Source organism: Ischnura elegans, chromosome 12 (assembly GCF_921293095.1).
Source record: "Ischnura elegans chromosome 12, ioIscEleg1.1, whole genome shotgun sequence".
Classification (NCBI taxonomy): domain Eukaryota; kingdom Metazoa; phylum Arthropoda; class Insecta; order Odonata; family Coenagrionidae; genus Ischnura; species Ischnura elegans.
In genome coordinates, this window is record NC_060257.1 from 50,170,384 (window position 1) to 50,189,098 (window position 18,715).

The following is an 18,715-nucleotide window of genomic DNA, read 5'->3' on the forward strand; positions in this document are numbered from 1 at the left end:
CTTGTAATGCCAGTGAATATGTGTATTTGTTGCAGACAGACATGAGTTTGGTTATGTTTGAATTACAATGTTTTCAGAAAATATGGATTTTGAGGAATTATACCTGTTTCAAAAGTATTTACCTCATTACTTACTTTTTTGTACATCCCTTGAATGAAACTGCTTATCCTTCAAATCTCACAAAGGGGTAAACGATCACACTGTATTAATAAACTTTTCAATGTTTTCCTCCATTTTGGAAATAAATAAAAAACACAATAAAACAAAATCACACAACACATGTTGTGCAAAAATGTTGGCCGCCGTGTAACACGCTATATGTTTCGTATGGTTACGGAGGGGGGAAGAGGGGAAGGGCAGTGTGGGATAGAGGGTGCGGATGGACGGTTGTTGAAGGAAGTCTGGATAATAAAAGTGTGAAAATAAGTGTTTCTTGGTGTCATCGCTAACACACACATACACTGATGCATTGTACCATCTCAGATCAAGCGTCCACAAGTTACAGATGCAACCCAAACAGGATCTGTAGCGCAAGTGTGAGTATATCTGAAGCTCCGCTCACAAAGGGCATGTGCTCAAAAAGGCCTTACTAGTGATGTGTTGTATTTAAAAAATATTACATGTATATTTTGGGCCCCTGAATCTGAGGTTTGTTGAGAAAATTTGGTGACACAACATTGAAATTAGTAAAAAAAATATCTAGAAGAAGTCAAAAAAGGGCATAGCTGAGGATAGCTCGAAAATTCGATTTCCACTGTTTTTTTAATATCTCGGGGTAGAAAGCATATTTTTCAATGCAGTTTATTGCATTTGAGGGATTTCTTAATGGAGCAGATGCCCAATTTTATTACACAAATTTTCAGTTGCATAAGGAGAAATGGCGTCGAATTGAAAATTCAAATGCTAGTTTTCATAAAATATTTTTGAGGGGCCCACAAAGAAAAATGTGTTTCTCAAAAATATTTTATGAAAACTAGCATTTGAAATTTTCAAATCGACGCCATTTCTCCTTATGCCACTGAAAAGTTGTGAAAAAAATTGGGCATCTACCTTAATAATCAGTGAAATTAACTAATTTAATGCTAAGAATGAAAAGATATATTGATTAATATCTTGTTTAATTCTGTAGGTATATGGGTGGCTGGCTGAATATTTCACCAAACTGAAGTTGCAAACTACACAAATTGAATTACATGACAGTCTTACTCAGAAGATGCATCTCCTACAGTTTGTCAATTATTATGCTTCCATAATTTATGCTGCATTTTTGAAAGGAATGTCTGCGGGATCTCCTGCAGGTTACGATCATCATTTTGGATTCCGTCAAGAAGAGGTTAGTTGGATATTATTTTTAAATTATAAGATTTATAGTAATTTTTTGTTTTCAACCCATGGATGTAAAATTATAAATCAATGTTTTTCCCTTTACTATCTTAAACACTTCTCAATCTACCTTTCATTAATCATAATTCTCTCATAGCAGTAGACTCACATTATCATTCCCCACTCTGTGCATATGACCATTAAATGGCAAATTAAGCCCGAATTTTGTGTATGCTGGTAATATTGTAAAATAATATGCCATTTTATTTAAGCCATAAAGATTAAGCATCATTTTCGTAAGGAGGGAGGCATAGTGGGTAGGGAGTTGGATTGCAGGTGCAGGAGTCTTGAGTTTGACTTCCAATGAAGGGGTTGGATAACGGTGGTCGTGGTGGTGCTTTAATGAAGTAAATGAAAGTACATACATATATGTAAATAGGGCCACTTCTATTAAATGACACCCAATAGTCTTATCAGTCCCACACGGTAAAGAAGTATATAACTATGATACTTTGTCAGATTTCTAACAGCCCTTGAAAATTTTTTTATGAACAGTTCTGCTGTCAGAGTATATATTGTATGTAAACTCAAATTTGGCGACTAATAACGAAGCAACGAAATGGTGCGCAGACACTTTATCCAATCACACCAATATTCTTCTTATTTAATTCTGCATTACTTGATTCTAATTTTAAATTTCATTAATGAATTTCTGTACTTTAAAACTAGGGTTTTAAAGAGCAGCCACTGGTTTTCCCGCTAAGCTCCGACTTTGGTACTTCGTATAATTTACATACAAATAGCTCAAACATAACGCAAAATCTTAGAATTTGTTAGATAGATATCTTAACTTTACATTTCATGAGTTTCAGGGCTGTATCTTTAAGACAAAAAGTGTTATTGTTAATTTAATAAAAACCTAGCATTTCAAAACTGGGATGATGTGGAATCTTTTTCTTGGTAAGTAGCGATGTTATCGTCATTATCCTAGCGTTGCATTTCTTTAACTTTTCAAAACATTAATTAAAAAATTTATTTAAAATAGTTTAACATTTATACTGTGACAAACGGATTTGCATAACACATAAAAAAAGTAGAGCAAGAGTATTTCTAGTCCAGGGTGACGTGGGAACTCATAGATTTAGATCTGAAAGGATGAAAGAAAGGAGGGCGTGGGGCTGAATTTGGAGGGAACATCACACACACATGGGCCAGACAAATCTAAATGACCAATGTTATTAAGTCTGGATAAAAAATAAGATGAAGCAAGTAAATTGATAGTGATCATGGGGAATAGCACTCGCAAAACGAAATTAGTTGGATGGGATCATGGCAACTTACATCTAAATGACATGTGACAAGTACAAAACAAACTCGAAAATATGAATAAATTGATGCTGGACAGCATCCAAGTAATCTTCAGGACTTCAAATGCACTGCCTTATAAAGATGCATTAAACACTAACTGTTCCACTTTATCTTATGGTTACATTTATGTACCCAACTCCTGAAAACATACCCCTATGATTAAGAGTCTAAGTTTTAATTTAAGTTCTAATCTTCTAATGTTTTTTAATGTTTATTCTGTTATGCAGGGCTGAGACGAATCCAAAAAAGCAAATATCATTAAAATTGGTATTGTCCTTCTCAAGTTATAAATGGTGTAACTAACACAATTTTAGACTTTGTTTCATATATGTATATAGATTTTAATCGTCCGAATTTGAAGAGATCCAAAAATTATAAATGGATAAAATACAGGGTGGTATCCAGAAGTAGTAGGACTGATTTTTTTTTAATTAATTTATTGAAAATTTTGATATACCGACTCAATACTCTTCAAAACCGGCCCTTTGGGCATCCACACACTTCTGGTAGCGAGTCTTCTACGTCGTGAAGGCCTTCTGGAAGTCGTCCACCGGAATGCTGTTCAACGCCCTCGTCGTCGCCGCTTGGACCGCTTCCACCGTGTCGAAACGATACCCCTTGAGCTGCCTCTTGATCCTGGGGTACTGGAAGAAGCTCGGTGGTGCCACATCAGGGCTGTGAAGGGGGGTGAGGCAACGTGGAAACGCCGAATTCGGCCAGGAGATCCCTCACAATCCACGTGCCGTGGCACGGTGCATTGTCGTGGTGGAGCTTCCAATGCCCCACAGGTCTGGTCGCACACGTGTGATCCGATATCGCATCACTTCCACGCAAAATCTTGCGTTTACAGAATGTCCAGGAGGTACAAACTCCTTATGGACAATTCCATGATGGTCGAAAAATGCAATCGACATCGATTTCACTTTCGATTTCGAGGTTGACGGATGCCCGGCGCGTTGGTCGTCCTCGACGAGCTCCCTGCCATCCCGAAACAACTTGTGCCACTCAAATATCGAGGAATGGCTCGTGGTATCTTCCTTGCAGGCCTGCGTAAGCATTTTCTTGGTTTTGGTTGCGGATTTTCCAATTTTGCAGCAAAACTTGATGGCGTACCACTGCTCTAAATTTTGCTCCATCGCAAATGACGACGAGGCGTCTAAACAGGAGGTCACTAAAACAGTTGTCCACACTCAACTAATGCACGCAGGCGACTGCCGCATGTCGAAAATTGTTCCCAAGACTCCCCACCACAATATCCAATCTTGCAGACCCCCCTCAATCTTTCCGCCCGCGCGGAAAAAAATCAGTCCTACTACTTCTGGATACCACCCTGTATGTGATACTGATCCTTAATGCTATAAATATGTTGAATTTAATGCTGAAAATAAGTAAGGGCAGGTGCTTCAGCATCACATCATGCAAAATAAAGTTTAGGGCTGATTATATGTATTTAATGAGGCAGTTATTGGATTACCCATCAAGGAGTCATCCACCAAGTCTTCTTACTGTCTCCCCCACTCCTCTCTCCACAGGACTATGAAGATGGGTCAGATGCATTTAATGATGCCACACAATATGCCGGTCAAGTTGAACTAGTAAGAACTTTATTGCCATCAAAGCTAAAAGCAGAACAAGGGTTTGTAGGAGAATGTTTACAGGGTGACCTACTATGTAAACAATCAACAGAAATATCATTAATACCAGCTCCAGTAAACAAGCTATTGAGCTACCAGAAGCCATTGATGAAGCATAAAGCACATGCTACGTATAAGACTTGGATGGGAAAATCTGATCATAAACAATTTCTATTACCCTCTACACATGTGAGCAAGCAAACCAATGGATCAACTACTGTAGAAGCATTGTCAAGCAGGGAAGGTAAACGAAAATGTTCAAGCTATGGTATATGTAATTCCCGAAAAATTTTTTGGGAAAATTCAGGTAAACTGCTGATGCTTGCATTAATTACTCAAGTGGCTGCTGTTCAAGCACTTCAAAACAGCACACAAGTGGATTTTGTGCAAGAAGGAAATGCGACTGATGGCTTTTCCATGATTCCTATCCTATCCATAAATCAAGCATCTTTCAACAGAATACCGTACAACAATTCTGATCATGGTGATGTAAATCAGTATATGGAAGTTAATGATGCACCACGCAAAGAAATACTCCTTCAATTCGATACATTCAACAAAGACCAACCTGGTTTGATTCCACATTTAGTACAGGAATGCAGATGTGGGATAAATTGTAAATTTTTAAATCTTCAGATAATTCATCCACTTATTTTGTCCACTCAAACATTGAGTGGTTCCAATGGTGCACAAATAGGAGATATTTCTTCTATCCGACTGAGTAACGATGAGGTCATTGTATGCATGCGTCAAGGGCGTCAAATAATAGGCTACCGGTATATAGCATCAAAAAATACTTGGGATCATCATTGGAATGAGCTGGTTTTTAGTCAAGATGGTGACTATCCATTAGGTCGTTACCCATGGCTAGTGACTGATAAGTTGATTCCAAATGAAAATATAATCCTCTTGCGTCATCCAAGTGGTATTCAGTTTTACAAAGTTGACCCAGCTAAACCAGGGCTTACATTACTGACAGAAGATGTAAAATTCCATGAAGGTTATAGCGGGAGCTTATTATGGGGTCATTTTTACCCAAATACTAGCTATGTAGGAGTAATGACACGTGAAATCCAAAAACGAATCAAATTTTATGCATCAACACTGAAACCTAATAAACCTCCTCTGTCTCCCTTAAGGATTACCATTTCTTTTCCATCGTGGACGGCAGGTGAACCTGATTTTTTTGTTACAAGGTTATACCATAATGATTCAGAGGTCATTGGACTTCGTACGCCTTGGGGATTAGAGTTCTACCAATTTAACACTGACTACTTATTAGTGAAAGTAATTACCACTTCACAAATAACAAAATCCAAAGCAGCAAAGGACCGCTTATTTTTTGGGGACCTAACCCATCAAATCTATCAAGATATACTATACTTAAATGACAGTGGCTTGTTTGTCTATCAATACAATAATAGTCAAGAAGATTATGTATTGTTACACCGCCACACTGGATTCACGAAACGGTATGGCTGGTTACCTGATTATGCAGACTCAATTCGATTGATTGACCTTAATTGTGATAGTTTTGATGATTTAATTTTTACTGGACCACAAGGAATATCAGGATTAAGTTTTGATGCTATTACTAAGAGCTGGAAACCTTTGTTGCATGAATTGTCTGGAGCAGAACGTTATGCTACTGTAGTGGGTGCCTTGCCACCGATGCCACCTTCTCTACCATACACATGTTTATTTATGCAAGATACAGAAGGTAAATTGCTATGGGCTAAGGTAATGCCAGCCCCTATTTCTAATGCTACTGTTCCACCCCCTATTACTAAATCAACACATACTACTATTGCTCCATCTAGTAATGGAGATGCCGTAGTTCCAGAGCAGATTATCCGGACAGACCTTCCTGAAAAGCCTATACTGCGCTGGGCTGAGCAATGGGATGATGGTTTCCTTAAGGAAACCGTAGACCCAGCTAGTGGTCAAGTCCGCTTAAGTATACCGTTAATAGATATGTTTCCTTTAACGGGATGGAGATTACAAATAGTCCTTTCATACAATAGCCAAGTTAGAACATCTGAATTACTGGGTATAGGGTGGTGGTTACCTTTGGCACAAGATTATATCTTTGTTGACCATCAAGGAAGTATTTATCCAGAAGATGCACACTACTATTTGATGGCAGAAGGCCGCCCACAGCTTCTAAAATTTATAGGAACTGAAGGAAACGTACAGCACTTTCAATTAGCAGATGAAGGAGTGCAAATATCCTATAACTCGTCAGCACAACATTGGATTATCGAAGGTAGAGTAGAGCAAACTATTTACGGTAAAGCTATAAGTCATGGCTCGGCACAAGATGCACTAAAATGGAGCTTGGTTTGGCCAAACTGGCGTGGCATTGGCCGTGATAGAGCAGAACAACAGCCATTAATAACAGCATGGTACTTAAGCAGACGTGTTGATAAAGATAACCAAAGAACGCTATATTATCAGTACGAAAAAGATAGTGCCACCATAGAAAATGGTAAAACATACGATGTTGCACTGCGGTTAAAAACCATACATGATGGTCAATATATGAAGCTTAATGTGGACTATGCCCCTAAAGAATCCAGTGAATATACTACACCTAATCCTGTAGATAATGAGGGAAACATTGTGTTTCCCATAACACTGGCTCAGTCTCATTATATACAAGGATACAGCCTTACTTCTGCCACTTATAGTCAAAAATTAAAATTTTCCTATCAAGTGAATGATGGCGAACGGTTGTTAACAGCTATAGAACAACCGTCCATATCACATACTGAACAAATATTACAATTTAGTTATCAAACTGTATTGGATGAACCAGCATTAAAAAGCTGTACATTACTTCCTAAAGAGACAACCGTTCATTTTAACTATCGATCCTTCACCCCACCAAAATCTACAATAGTGAATTCTTACCCTATTCGAGAAAAAGCTAAAATAGTGTATGGATCTGACTATGCTATAATGGCTTATCGAGATCTTCACCCAACAACTGGCAAAGTGATCCTGCGCATCATGAATCGATCCATGACCCAAACGATGATCGATTGTTCAGTAGATGCAGCATTATCATGTCCATCAGCTGAATCCGATATTAAAAATTATGCAATACAAGCTTATCCAGATTCATTTGTAGTGTTTACCGAAAGTAGTGAAAAACGAGCCCTACACCTATTCCATCGCCATGAAAAAACTTGGTCTACAGCACCTGCTACCTATATATTTGGTAAAAAAGCTTTAGTACGTTTTAGTGAAACAATAATCGCAGCAGCGGAGCCTGATGAACCTTCGATTATGTTGTTTACACGTGCCGATAATCAGTCTTACTGGCATGAGCAAACCCTTATCCTACCTCGGACTATTACCACTCTCACTTTACATAATAGATTGATAGTCGGTTACGATGATCATCAATTATGGTTGTTTCACCATGATGCTCAATCAGGCTGGAAAAAGAAATGGCTAGACAATCAATCAAATAGTATAGGCCCTACACTGGCCTCGTTTGATTTAGATCCTGAAGCTCGCCAACAAGTTGTAATGGATTTAAATAAAAAAAATCTGCAAATGCTGAAAAATTGCATATTGTACAATACAGTACAGGAAAATAATGGGCTGCTTTCTTCTCACACAAATCTTTTTTTGTTAGATGCAGGATATAACATTGCTCGAAAACAATCCTTTAAAATAGAACGGAAAAATATCTACCAAATCACCTATGAATCTAACAATGGAAATATTGTTTTTCACCTAGGATATGTTAAAGAACAAGGCCTTTTTAAAGTAAGGGTTAAAAATGTTTCTGGGAAAGCTATTGAGGATATTAAAAATAGAAACGTTAAAGCAGATGAAAAACAAAAAATAATAAAAACAACGAATCAAAATTCAGTGTTTCAGAATGATGCCAGGGGATATGCTCTTTCAGATTTGAATATGCATATTGCCACTCAGTTATCTGCTCAAATTAGTCAACAAGGTGTATATATTGGTAATGACACATTGCTGCGTATGACAGGCACTGGTTGGGAAAGGGTGTCATTACCCACTGCTGTCCAAAAAACCTACCTCTTAGGCAAATACTTTGTTTTGGAAGCAGTTGGTGATGATAAATCGTTTAAATTATACAATCAGGACAGCAATCAAAAGAAACAAGGTCAGTCACTACAGACCCTAGAACTACAAGAGCCAGGCCAAATCATTAACCTATATCCAGCCTATATAGCCTATCATCCAAAACCAAACCTCGTGCAGGTATTAACCTTTAGAGATGAGCAGACATTGGGTGAGCTTTATACATTTAATGATGAACAATTGCTACCAGGAAGTGATTTTCAGAACTTAATAACAGCAGCCAATTCTTCATCCACCACGATGGTGCATGCTGAACCGCAGGAATGCCGGGTGCGACCTGTGGCTACCTTACTACCACCTAAGGTACAATCCTTTGTCAACCGAGTGACAGTAACGGCTGGTGACACACAGCGCGTAACCGCTTATGAACGTTCTTTGTATGCTGAAGGGGCAACCTACCGTGAAACCGTAACCATCATCCCAGGCAATAAAAAGAACCAATATGGCTGGCATGAAGCAACCCGATCTTACCAGAATGGTAATGTTACAACAACCGAAAAATGGTTTAATGCAGATGGTAAAGAGGTTTTAGTGCCTCCTGAATCTCCTGAAGAACCCACTCAGGCAACGGATTCAACGCCTAATCCAATGCTATTATTAGATCGCAGTGGTAAATGGCTGGTTAGTGACTTTTCACCATACAGCTTAGCCGATGAAATGGTAGCATACTATGGCTTTGAACCCTATGAAAGCAACCAGATTGGTGTTGCTAACAGCACAGCCAAGACTTGGCGCATGTATCGAGCCCAAATTATTAAAGGGCATTTTGCCTTTACGGGAGAACACCATTTACAGCTCAAAAGTACAGATCATCGCTCTTATTTAGAAGGAGTGTTTCAACCACGAGATCAAGAAACTACTTATCTAGCTGCTTGTTGGATTCGTTGTAGCACAAGTGTAGGTGCCAATTATCTCCAAGCTGTTGTAAATACCAGTAAGGGACAAAAAATTATTGGATTAAAATCACAAGTTAAGCATCAACTAGGCGATTGGTATTATCTGGAACTTCTGCTTAATTTTCAAGTAATAAGACAGATTTATCGAGACTATGTTGGTTACAATGCAATCAGTATCAATGGGCTACCCTTACCTAAAGATGCTATATTTTGTATTACCTTACGCGTAGAAGCTCCTTCTAATCAGATAGTTGACCTTGATCACATTCGTTTCTCACCTCTAACGCATGATTTTCAAGCAGCTGTATACCATCCATTAATTGGTAAGCCAACAGCAGTTATTCACGCCAATGGTTTAGTTACAAGAACAATTTATAACCACTTACAACATGAAATAGCCAGTACAGATGAAGCAGGGCAATTGCAAGAATTTTCATCCTCTAGTAGAACAGGAAAATTAGTTCCCACCCCACAAGGAAGCATGGTTGATGCTAAACCTAATGTTATTACCTTTGAACCATTCTATGGATCCTATGAAACTTTTGATACAAATGCTTGGCATTACCGATGGAAACTCAATCATTCTCCTGCTTGGCATGTTGCAACTGGTCAATTATGGCATAAACATTCGGAGAAACATCGAATGGAGGCAAGGGAAGATCTATTTGACGGTATGAGTGCTGCCATTCGATGCTACTTTGCACTTCAGGAATCACGATCTTCTTTATTGCTAAATTGGCAAGAAATAGGCAGTATAAAGTTCACTCGACAATCCGATCATTCTATGCATTTAGTTTTACCCCATGGTCAATCCATTACTAGACTGCCTTCAGTTGGAGAGTTAATAATTATGCTTGAACAAAATTACTTATGGCTATGGTTAGATGGTGTATTGTTGGTGGATCAACCATTGCCAATAGCCAAACCTTCATCTAACGTCACCTTATTCACTCCATGGTCATCATTCGCTTTAGATGCACAAGGAGCAGTCTTAATTGAAGATTGCTTGGTCATGAATCGTCCTCAGGTTACCATAAAATATTACAATGGGTTGAGTGAGAAGACACAGGTCATTCACTTAGAAGATGCAAAAACTGCTCAAGTGAGTGAAATGTTGTATGATGAGTTGGGGCGTGAGGCCATTACCACTAAAACAACACGGATAAAACGCAAGCCAGGTGAATCACTGCTGACTTACTGGCCAGATTTTGTCAGTAATAAAAATCCTACACATTCAAAATCCATTTGGCAAACTGGTATCCTTCAAGGAGAAGTGAATGAGTTAAATCCTGCAGATCTAGGGGTTGCTTACACACGCACTGAATATGCACCTAATCCATTGAATCAAGAGCAAGTTTTAGGTCTACCGGGTCCAGAATTTTCAATCACTGGACAATTTGCTACAAAAAGAAGTCAACATTCTAATGTAGCTTTAATTGATAATCTATTTCCAATGAATCTAGGTTACCATCAAAAAGTAGAACATACACCGAGTGGTCGTTTACACATTGCAGTTTTTGACCCAAGTAATAATCAAGTAGCCAAATATGTGCATGTACCAAGCTATAATCATCTATTAAGTACCTATGAGTATGATGATGCAAACCATTTGATAAAAATCTTACCTCCACTCTACCATGAAAAAGTAGACACTGCTACTAAGTTAACCACTTGGAAATTCTGTGAAGACCATCTTTCTTCTGAAGAAAAAGAATGGCAAAAAGCGTTAGCAACACGTTTTCTCTATGATCAGTATGGTCATTTAACACACAAAATTACACCTGATAGTGGTACTACTGTATATCTATATAATGCAGCAGGTCAAAAGCGTTTTATGGTTACTTTAGATGAGACAAAGCAGCCTAAAAAAATAGTTTACTTTAACTATGATGAAAATAACCAGTTGGTCAGTACAGGACATATAAATCATCCCTTATCTATTAAAACTTTATATCAACATATAGAGAGCTATCACCTTCCACATGCGCAAGAATACCAAAAATTTGAGTATTCTGATGGGCAGTTTGATCCCTTTTTACGTGGGTGTGATAAACAGTTTATTACTCAATACGATGACCAAGTAATCATTGAAAAGTTACGTTTTGATGCTCACCAACAGGTAATCTCTAAGAAATCAATTTTAGCACAAGCAGACACAAATCCACTCGCTGACATTGAAAAAAAATATGTACATGGTAAGCTACAGAAGTTAATGTATCCCATTACAGTTGATGATCAACCATTGGATTTGGTCCATAGCTATAATAAGCTTGGTCAACTCATTGGATTGGGTACTGCTAATGATCCCACTTATTATGCTTCCTTCGATTATCATGCTACGGGTCAGGTTGCCAATGAGCATTATCAGCCTGGGAGATCACACAGCTTTACCCGCAATTATCGCTATAACTCACCTGGATTCCTTGAACAGATATCAGACCCTTTTATAACGGAAGACATTGACTACACAAAGAAAGGCTATGGCCAATCTGGCTATGGTATTGGTATGGTTATGCAAGCAACTTTTAATGCCACTTGGCCAGTAACAGCAGATGGAAGATGGTTTCAAATACAAGGAATTGATTTAGGTGGCAATTATTCAACACTGTGCATTAAAGCTCTAAAGCGCAGAGGTTATCTCACTGATAGGGGCCAACCTATTAAGTTATACTTCCGGGAGGAAGAAACCACCCTACCACTGGTATGTGGTGGAGACACTGGACGTCAAATGGCTACACTAATAGCTGAAAAGCAGAAGCCAACTTATTATGGCCATCGTTATGCATACGGCAACCATCAAGAATTAGTTAAAGCTAAATTCATTACTGATAAAAGTGATCATCAACCCTTACAACCAGATTCATTTTCTAAGCAAATTCCAGGGGTAACCCCTCAACAATCTCAGCATATTTGGAAGCTATTAACCTATGCTGGGTATATCATTACTGATCAACAACGCAATGACCCCGCTACTGCAGTGGGTAAACGTGGCATAACATTTTTTCGACATACAGATTTACAGCGTGATCTAGCTGCTTTGAGTGATGACTACACAGTTTATGTTGAAGCAATTGAACGATTGATTATATCGGCCATTAGTAAGCAAAGAATATTATCACAGACAGACTTTGAGGCAGCTTTTTTACATTGGCAAGGTCTTGGTCAAAACTCCCCTAGAATTACTTACAATTGGGAACAAGACAAAGCAAGAAAAATTGGTCAAATGTTGCTGGACAAGGGTTATCTACCCACACAAACAGTAGATTTTACCCGTCCCTTAAACAACAGTTTTACTACAACATTAAATCCATATACTGCCTTCATACCAAAGATTGTGGAAACATTGTCATACCATTTTGCCCATGAATTGGGGCAAACACCTTTCGATGTGGAATCGTATAAGATTGACGCCAATGGCAACCATCACCTTTTTTATAATGGCTTCAATCGTTATGAGTTAGCATACCGTAATGCTACCAATCAGATTGAAAGTATCACATTAGATTGGCCTGTTGAGCTCAATGCACAAAAAGAAGAAAAAGTTTTTGCAATGAAGCATGATGAGCAGGGCAATGTGATTCAAGCTTTGCATAAAAATATTCAGCATATTGAGTACCATCCAGTTTCCCAACGTGTAACTAGCATTAAGATCACAGATGGTCGTGCATTACGTTTTTACTATGATGCACAAGGGGAAAGAGTATTGAAACGGGTGTTTGATGCTACAGGTAAAATAAGCCATGAAACTCACTATTTACGTGATGAGCAAGGTAAAGTGCTTGTAGATCGGCAAACTACATACGTAGATGGCTCCCCTCAGGAGATTGTGACAGCTTACCTATATGGTCCACGAGGTATCTTAGGATTTATTCGAAACAATAGTTTTTATAGCATTACTACGGATCACGCTGGTTCTGTTCGACTTGTGATAAAAGATAGCAGGGTAGTGGCAGCTTATGACTACCTACCCTATGGTGGGCTCATGCGTTCCTATGGCAGTGACCCACAATCCCATATTATCTATCGTTATACAGGTCAGGAATGGGATGAGGAAACGGGGCTCTATAATTATCATGCCAGACTCTATGATCCTTCTATTGGTCGTTTTTACCAAATTGATCCAAAAGCCCAGTATGTTAGCCCTTATAAATATGCAGGAAACTCGCCCATTTCCCTTGTAGATCCTGATGGTGAATTTGCTTTCCTTTTCTTAATGTTGGGAATAGGACTAGGCATTTTGGGGTCATACCTAGGTGGGGCAGCAGCTAATAATCGTTGGAATCCAGTAGATTGGGATTTTAAAGATCCTGGCACTTGGTTTGGTATAGTAGGTGGAGGAATAGCTGGTGGGCTCCTACCACTGGGATTTGGAGCTTCAGTTGCTGCTATTGGTGGATTAGCAGGTGGTAGCATCCTTGTTGGAACAGCCGGTACCGTTGGATTAGGTATAGGCGCAGCCTATTTAACAACTGCTGCTACTAACGCAAGCTGGGATCCTGCTAAATGGAAATGGGACAGACCAGATACATATAGTGCCCTGTTTCAAGGATTTAGTGGTGGTTCTGGTATAGCTGGTGGGGTAGCCATAGCACACAACTTTGCCAATACAGGTAAGGCTATTATGTTCCTTGGTAAGCTTAAAGCATTAAATGCTATAGGTATAGGTCAACGGGCTGTAAAGGGCATATTCTTAACCGTAAGTTACACGGCTGGCGGTGGTATAGCTTATGCTCGTGCTGGGGCTGCTAATAACAACTTTGCCTTCTGGGAGTGGGATTGGACCAATCCAGCAACCTGGTCTGGTTTAGTAGATGGTTTTGATACCGGAATGGGATGGCCACAGAATATCATGGAAATGGGACGTGGTCTTGGTAGATTAACTAAAAATCCTAAAAAGTATTTGTTTTCAGGTCAGAATAACTTCAAGTTACTTTCTGTTTTAAAGAACCCCAAAAATCCATTGTACAAAACAACAACTAGTATGGTAATGGCATACTTTATGGGTAGTTCAGCCAATGGAGATTTTGATATTACCAAATGGAATTTTGCTGTCTCGTCCACTTACGAGGGCGTGCTAAATGGACTGTTTTTTGGCAAAGATATAACTAAAACATTAAAATATGTTCGCAATAATGGTGTTCGAGGGTCACCCAATGCAATTGTGCACATTCCTAAAAACAAGGCACATTATTTGTCATCAAGGATTAGTAGCATGCTTGACTCAATCCAAACATCTCGCCTAGTAGAAAAGTTCCAGCATCTAACAGTAAAAGTATTTGCTGAGAGTGCCATATGGCTGTCTAAGCTAAGTAGTCAGCATCCGGCTATAAGAAGTCAGGTTGACAGCTTTTTTAAAGGAGGTGTAAGAAAATGGAGAAGTGGAGAAACTCGTCTGCCACAAGAGTTAAAACGGATGATAGCTGAGGAGGCAAAACTAAGAATTCAAGAAGATTCAGCATTAAGTACATGGAAAGCAGAGAGTGAAGAATCTATGAGAAAGCATCTGGAAGTGTTTCCTGATGAGGAAGATGGCACATTTCTTAATTGTAAACGCTCTAAGCGTAGGAAACGTACAATTGGAACAAGAAATACACCTTTTTCTTTTGAAATAATTGACCAAGATTTTACAGATAATCCTAAGAAATTTAAACTCAAAGTTAGCACAGATGGAGGGGAGGCAATTGAAACAACATCTGCTCAAGTGTATGACTACATTAAAGAAAAATATAGTGATATTATGATGCCTGATAAACAAAAATTCATCACTGAGAATAAAAAGCTCATCAACAGTGGATATGTTCTAGTTGGGTATCATGGAACCAATGAAATAGCAGCATTATCTATTGTGTTAAACAATGAGTTTAAGCCCACCATTTTTAGTGATAAACCTTATTGGGATGGTGTTTATGCAGGGAACAGCCTACAATTAGCTTTAAATAATTATGCTCGTGATATAGAAAATCCATATGAATACAAGCATGCGAGGGTATTAGCTGTGTATGCTAAGGCAGCAGATATCAAGAGGATTGGACTTACTCCTTATGATATCAATAACATTTTTGGAAATGAAGGTGACGGAGAACAGGGCACAGGACCAGGATTTAAGTCGAACAAATATAAAGATTCATGTACAATTATCTGTGGTTTAGAAGGTTCACCTTCTTACCTGAGTGAAGTGGTGATCAAAGAAGGAATAAGTATGAAAGCTACGGTGCTTCCTATTATAACTGAGGATGATTTTAAGAATTCGATTAGGTTCTTTGATCTACAAGATCATGCTCAAACGATTATTAAAAACGTGGAAGATGTACCTACTTTAGAAGAAATTAAGTCACTATGGGGTCTTTCCGCAAAGAATAAAAAAATTATAGCAGATGCTATTTCCAAAATAAAAGACATTGCCAAGAATAAAAATAGTCTTAGCTTTCTACTAGATCTAAACCTTCCCAAGACTTTAGAAAATATTATTAAGGACGGAGACATTGCTAAAATTAAAGTAATGCTTATGCTACTAGACAGCAATTCAAGTCTATCTCAAGAGAATAGAAGAATTCTAGAAAATATCTTGAAAATCCAAGATAATATTGAGATTTATGATAATGATGGTATTAAGATTAAGGGTAATTATCATTATATCAAAGAAATTCTCAATTTAAAGCATCTATCTAATAATGATTTCATTCATGTTAAAGATTACTTTATGAAACAAAATAATCCACTTATTGCGGTAGAAGACTTCAAAACTTTAACAGCTTTCCTTGAATTTAAGCATCTTTTGGATGATGAGTTATATCGTGCCAAAGAACTGCTCAACTTAGATAATCTTTCTATTGCTGGATTCAAAGGTTTGAGGGATTATATGCTTCAGCAAAAATATCTACCCAATTCTATGGAGGATTATTTAGATGGTTATAAAGCTATACGAGAGGTTCTTTCATCAGAAAAATTCAGAAATGAAATTGTGGTACACGATATGAAAACACTTCTTGCATCAGAAAGCATTGATACTTTTGATAAAGCTACTGATAATATTTTAAAATTAAAAAATATTTTTCAAGAGAATGAAAGAGCAAGTAGATTATATGCAATAACAGAGTTTTACGGAAAAGCAAGTTTTACCACTCATGATAACATAGAAGCCATGAGAACCATTTTTTACCCAAATACAAATGATCCCAAAGGTATTCATTTTAACGAAGATGATTTTAAATCTGTAATAGGTTACTTTTATGCTAATGAAAATAATGTATTTAATGCTATTGAAGATTTTCAATCCATTAAGGGCATCATTGAATTTAAGCATCTTTCCGATAATGACTTTGATCATGCTAAAAAACTCCTGAACCTAGATATTCTTTCTGTAGCTAGTTTAAGAAAATTAAAGGATCATTTTCTCGCGCAACCAAATCTAGTCCACTCTGTAAAAGATTTGAACACTGCCAAAGAGTTTTTACAGAATGTCATGGACTTTATTAACCTTTCTGACACTGATTTAGGACATGCCAAAAGACTATTTAAATTAGATCATCTCTCTGAAGCTGGTTTTAAAGGTTTAAGGGATTACTTTGTAAGTCAACAAAATATGATACATGCTGCAAAAGACTTTAAGACTCTAAAGATTAGTTTAGAAACAGAAGGTTTAAAAGCAATAAAAAACCTGAAAAATATTCTTTCATCAATGGATGCTTTTGTTTTTACTAGGATGGATCTTGATGTCTTGAGTGACATAATCAAACCAAGAAACATACCATTAGATAACACATTACACTATGCTCTTCAATATATTTATGATGGAAGTGCTGAGATTAATTACCTATGTTCAGCAAGATCAAAACGTTCCATTGAAGAAATAGAAACATATGAAGCGAAAAATTTTACAGATACACTCTACACACTCGACAAAACTGATCGAAAGAAACAACAGCCTGATGAATCTATTTATACCACAATACCCATAGAATTGGAAAATGCAGCAGTTACTAGTAGTGCCACTAGATTAACTCCATGGACAAATGATCTACTTCACATAGGCAAAAATTTAATCCATAAATTTTTAGATCTATGTATTAGTAAAGCAACATTAAAAAGACCTATTAACAGCTCCAATTATTTATATTTGTCTTCAACAAAGTTGATTAATCCACGGTTAGTCGCCCCACAAGCAGATCCAACTGTACTGGCAATGGGTGATCAATGGATGAAAAGTACTGATATCAATGGGTTACTTACCTGGGGCATTTTACTAGCAAGAAAATGGACAGGCTATCTTCCTAAATTTTTTGAAATGACATACTATGATCCATACATAGATATGCAATTAGACCTACTATCCCAAGAATTAGTAAATGCACTCATGGATAAAGTAGAAGCACAAGGCCAAGCTTGTGGAATAGAAATGGCTAATATTTTTGACAGTCCTACATTATATGCACAAGCCATAAAGACAGTGCGCAAAAAGTTAGCTTCGGGACAAATAGTTGGTATTACCACCTTATTTTTTGAACAAATAATAAAAAAAAGTATTAGCAACATAGCAAAAACACCCGCTCAGGCTGATGAGTTATTTTCCAGCATCATGGAAGGGATACTTCACCTTGAACAACAGCTCCAGGACCATTTAGGAGATATATTTCAAGAAGAGGGAGAAATGGCTTATTCTCCATCAAAACCAGACATCAACCTTTAAAAACAAGAAATATGCACCTTGACTTAAATAGAGCAGCTCACTGTTACCATTCAAACATGTATTTTTCCAAAATTACATGAAAAATGGAGGTCAATATAGCAAGTGCAGTAACATGTAGCAGGTTATTCTAAATCTAGCTTGCATTAAACTTGCTTAGGATATCGTGTTACCATCCAATCAGTCTATTGATGATAGGATGCAGGGGTTGAATTAATATTATGGCGTAATATTAAAAATACGTACCCTGATCTCCTAAAAAGAAAAATTCCCCAAGTCCCTCTTTCAATGGATAGAACATACTAACAAAAATTAATAACACACATTGCCTGATACAGCATCACCTCCAACCAAATAGTAAATTGCAGCATAGGGATCGGCTGGTTGATCTATTGTTAACACTTGATTGTTCTTGGTTTGAACCCGCTTTTGGGATGAAATGCAATATGCTGACGGGGATATTATTTTTTTCCTTTGTTCAACAGCAATTGGCTCTCTACTTTTTTTCAGGCCATCAATATACAATATAAATTCTTTCTGTTTGTCTGTCCACTATGTGTTTCCATCCATTCAGCTGCATGGATTACGACTAAAGTTTGTACATACATCTGTGCATCTCATGCTTCCAAACCCTGTAGTGCTCCTGTTGATTGTATCTGATGCGTCATTTTTTCATTACCATT

General features: G+C 37.6%; 2 protein-coding genes across 2 annotated transcripts in view; both read left to right on the forward strand.

Moving 5' to 3' along the window:
- The window catches only part of LOC124168679, a 23,388-nt gene extending 15,135 nt beyond the window's left edge, over nucleotides 1-8,253 (forward strand). The window contains exons 2-4 of the mRNA XM_046546945.1: nucleotides 1,130-1,333; nucleotides 4,224-8,105; nucleotides 8,248-8,253. Of these exons, the coding sequence (XP_046402901.1) occupies nucleotides 1,214-1,333; nucleotides 4,224-8,105; nucleotides 8,248-8,253 (4,008 nt within the window). The 5' untranslated portion in view covers nucleotides 1,130-1,213. The remainder of the gene's footprint in view (nucleotides 1-1,129; nucleotides 1,334-4,223; nucleotides 8,106-8,247) is intronic.
- LOC124169376 lies at nucleotides 8,188-18,107 on the forward strand. The gene has a single exon (XM_046547965.1). It carries the CDS (start codon nucleotides 8,256-8,258, stop codon nucleotides 18,033-18,035), a length of 9,780 nt encoding a protein of 3,259 aa, XP_046403921.1. The 5' UTR covers nucleotides 8,188-8,255; the 3' UTR covers nucleotides 18,036-18,107.
- The last annotated feature ends 608 nt before the right edge of the window (nucleotides 18,108-18,715 follow it).

Bases quoted from the DNA above. Each gene is read 5' to 3' on its own strand.
- LOC124169376 (XM_046547965.1), top strand. From the start codon at position 8,256: ATGCATATTGCCACTCAGTTATCTGCTCAAATTAGTCAACAAGGTGTA.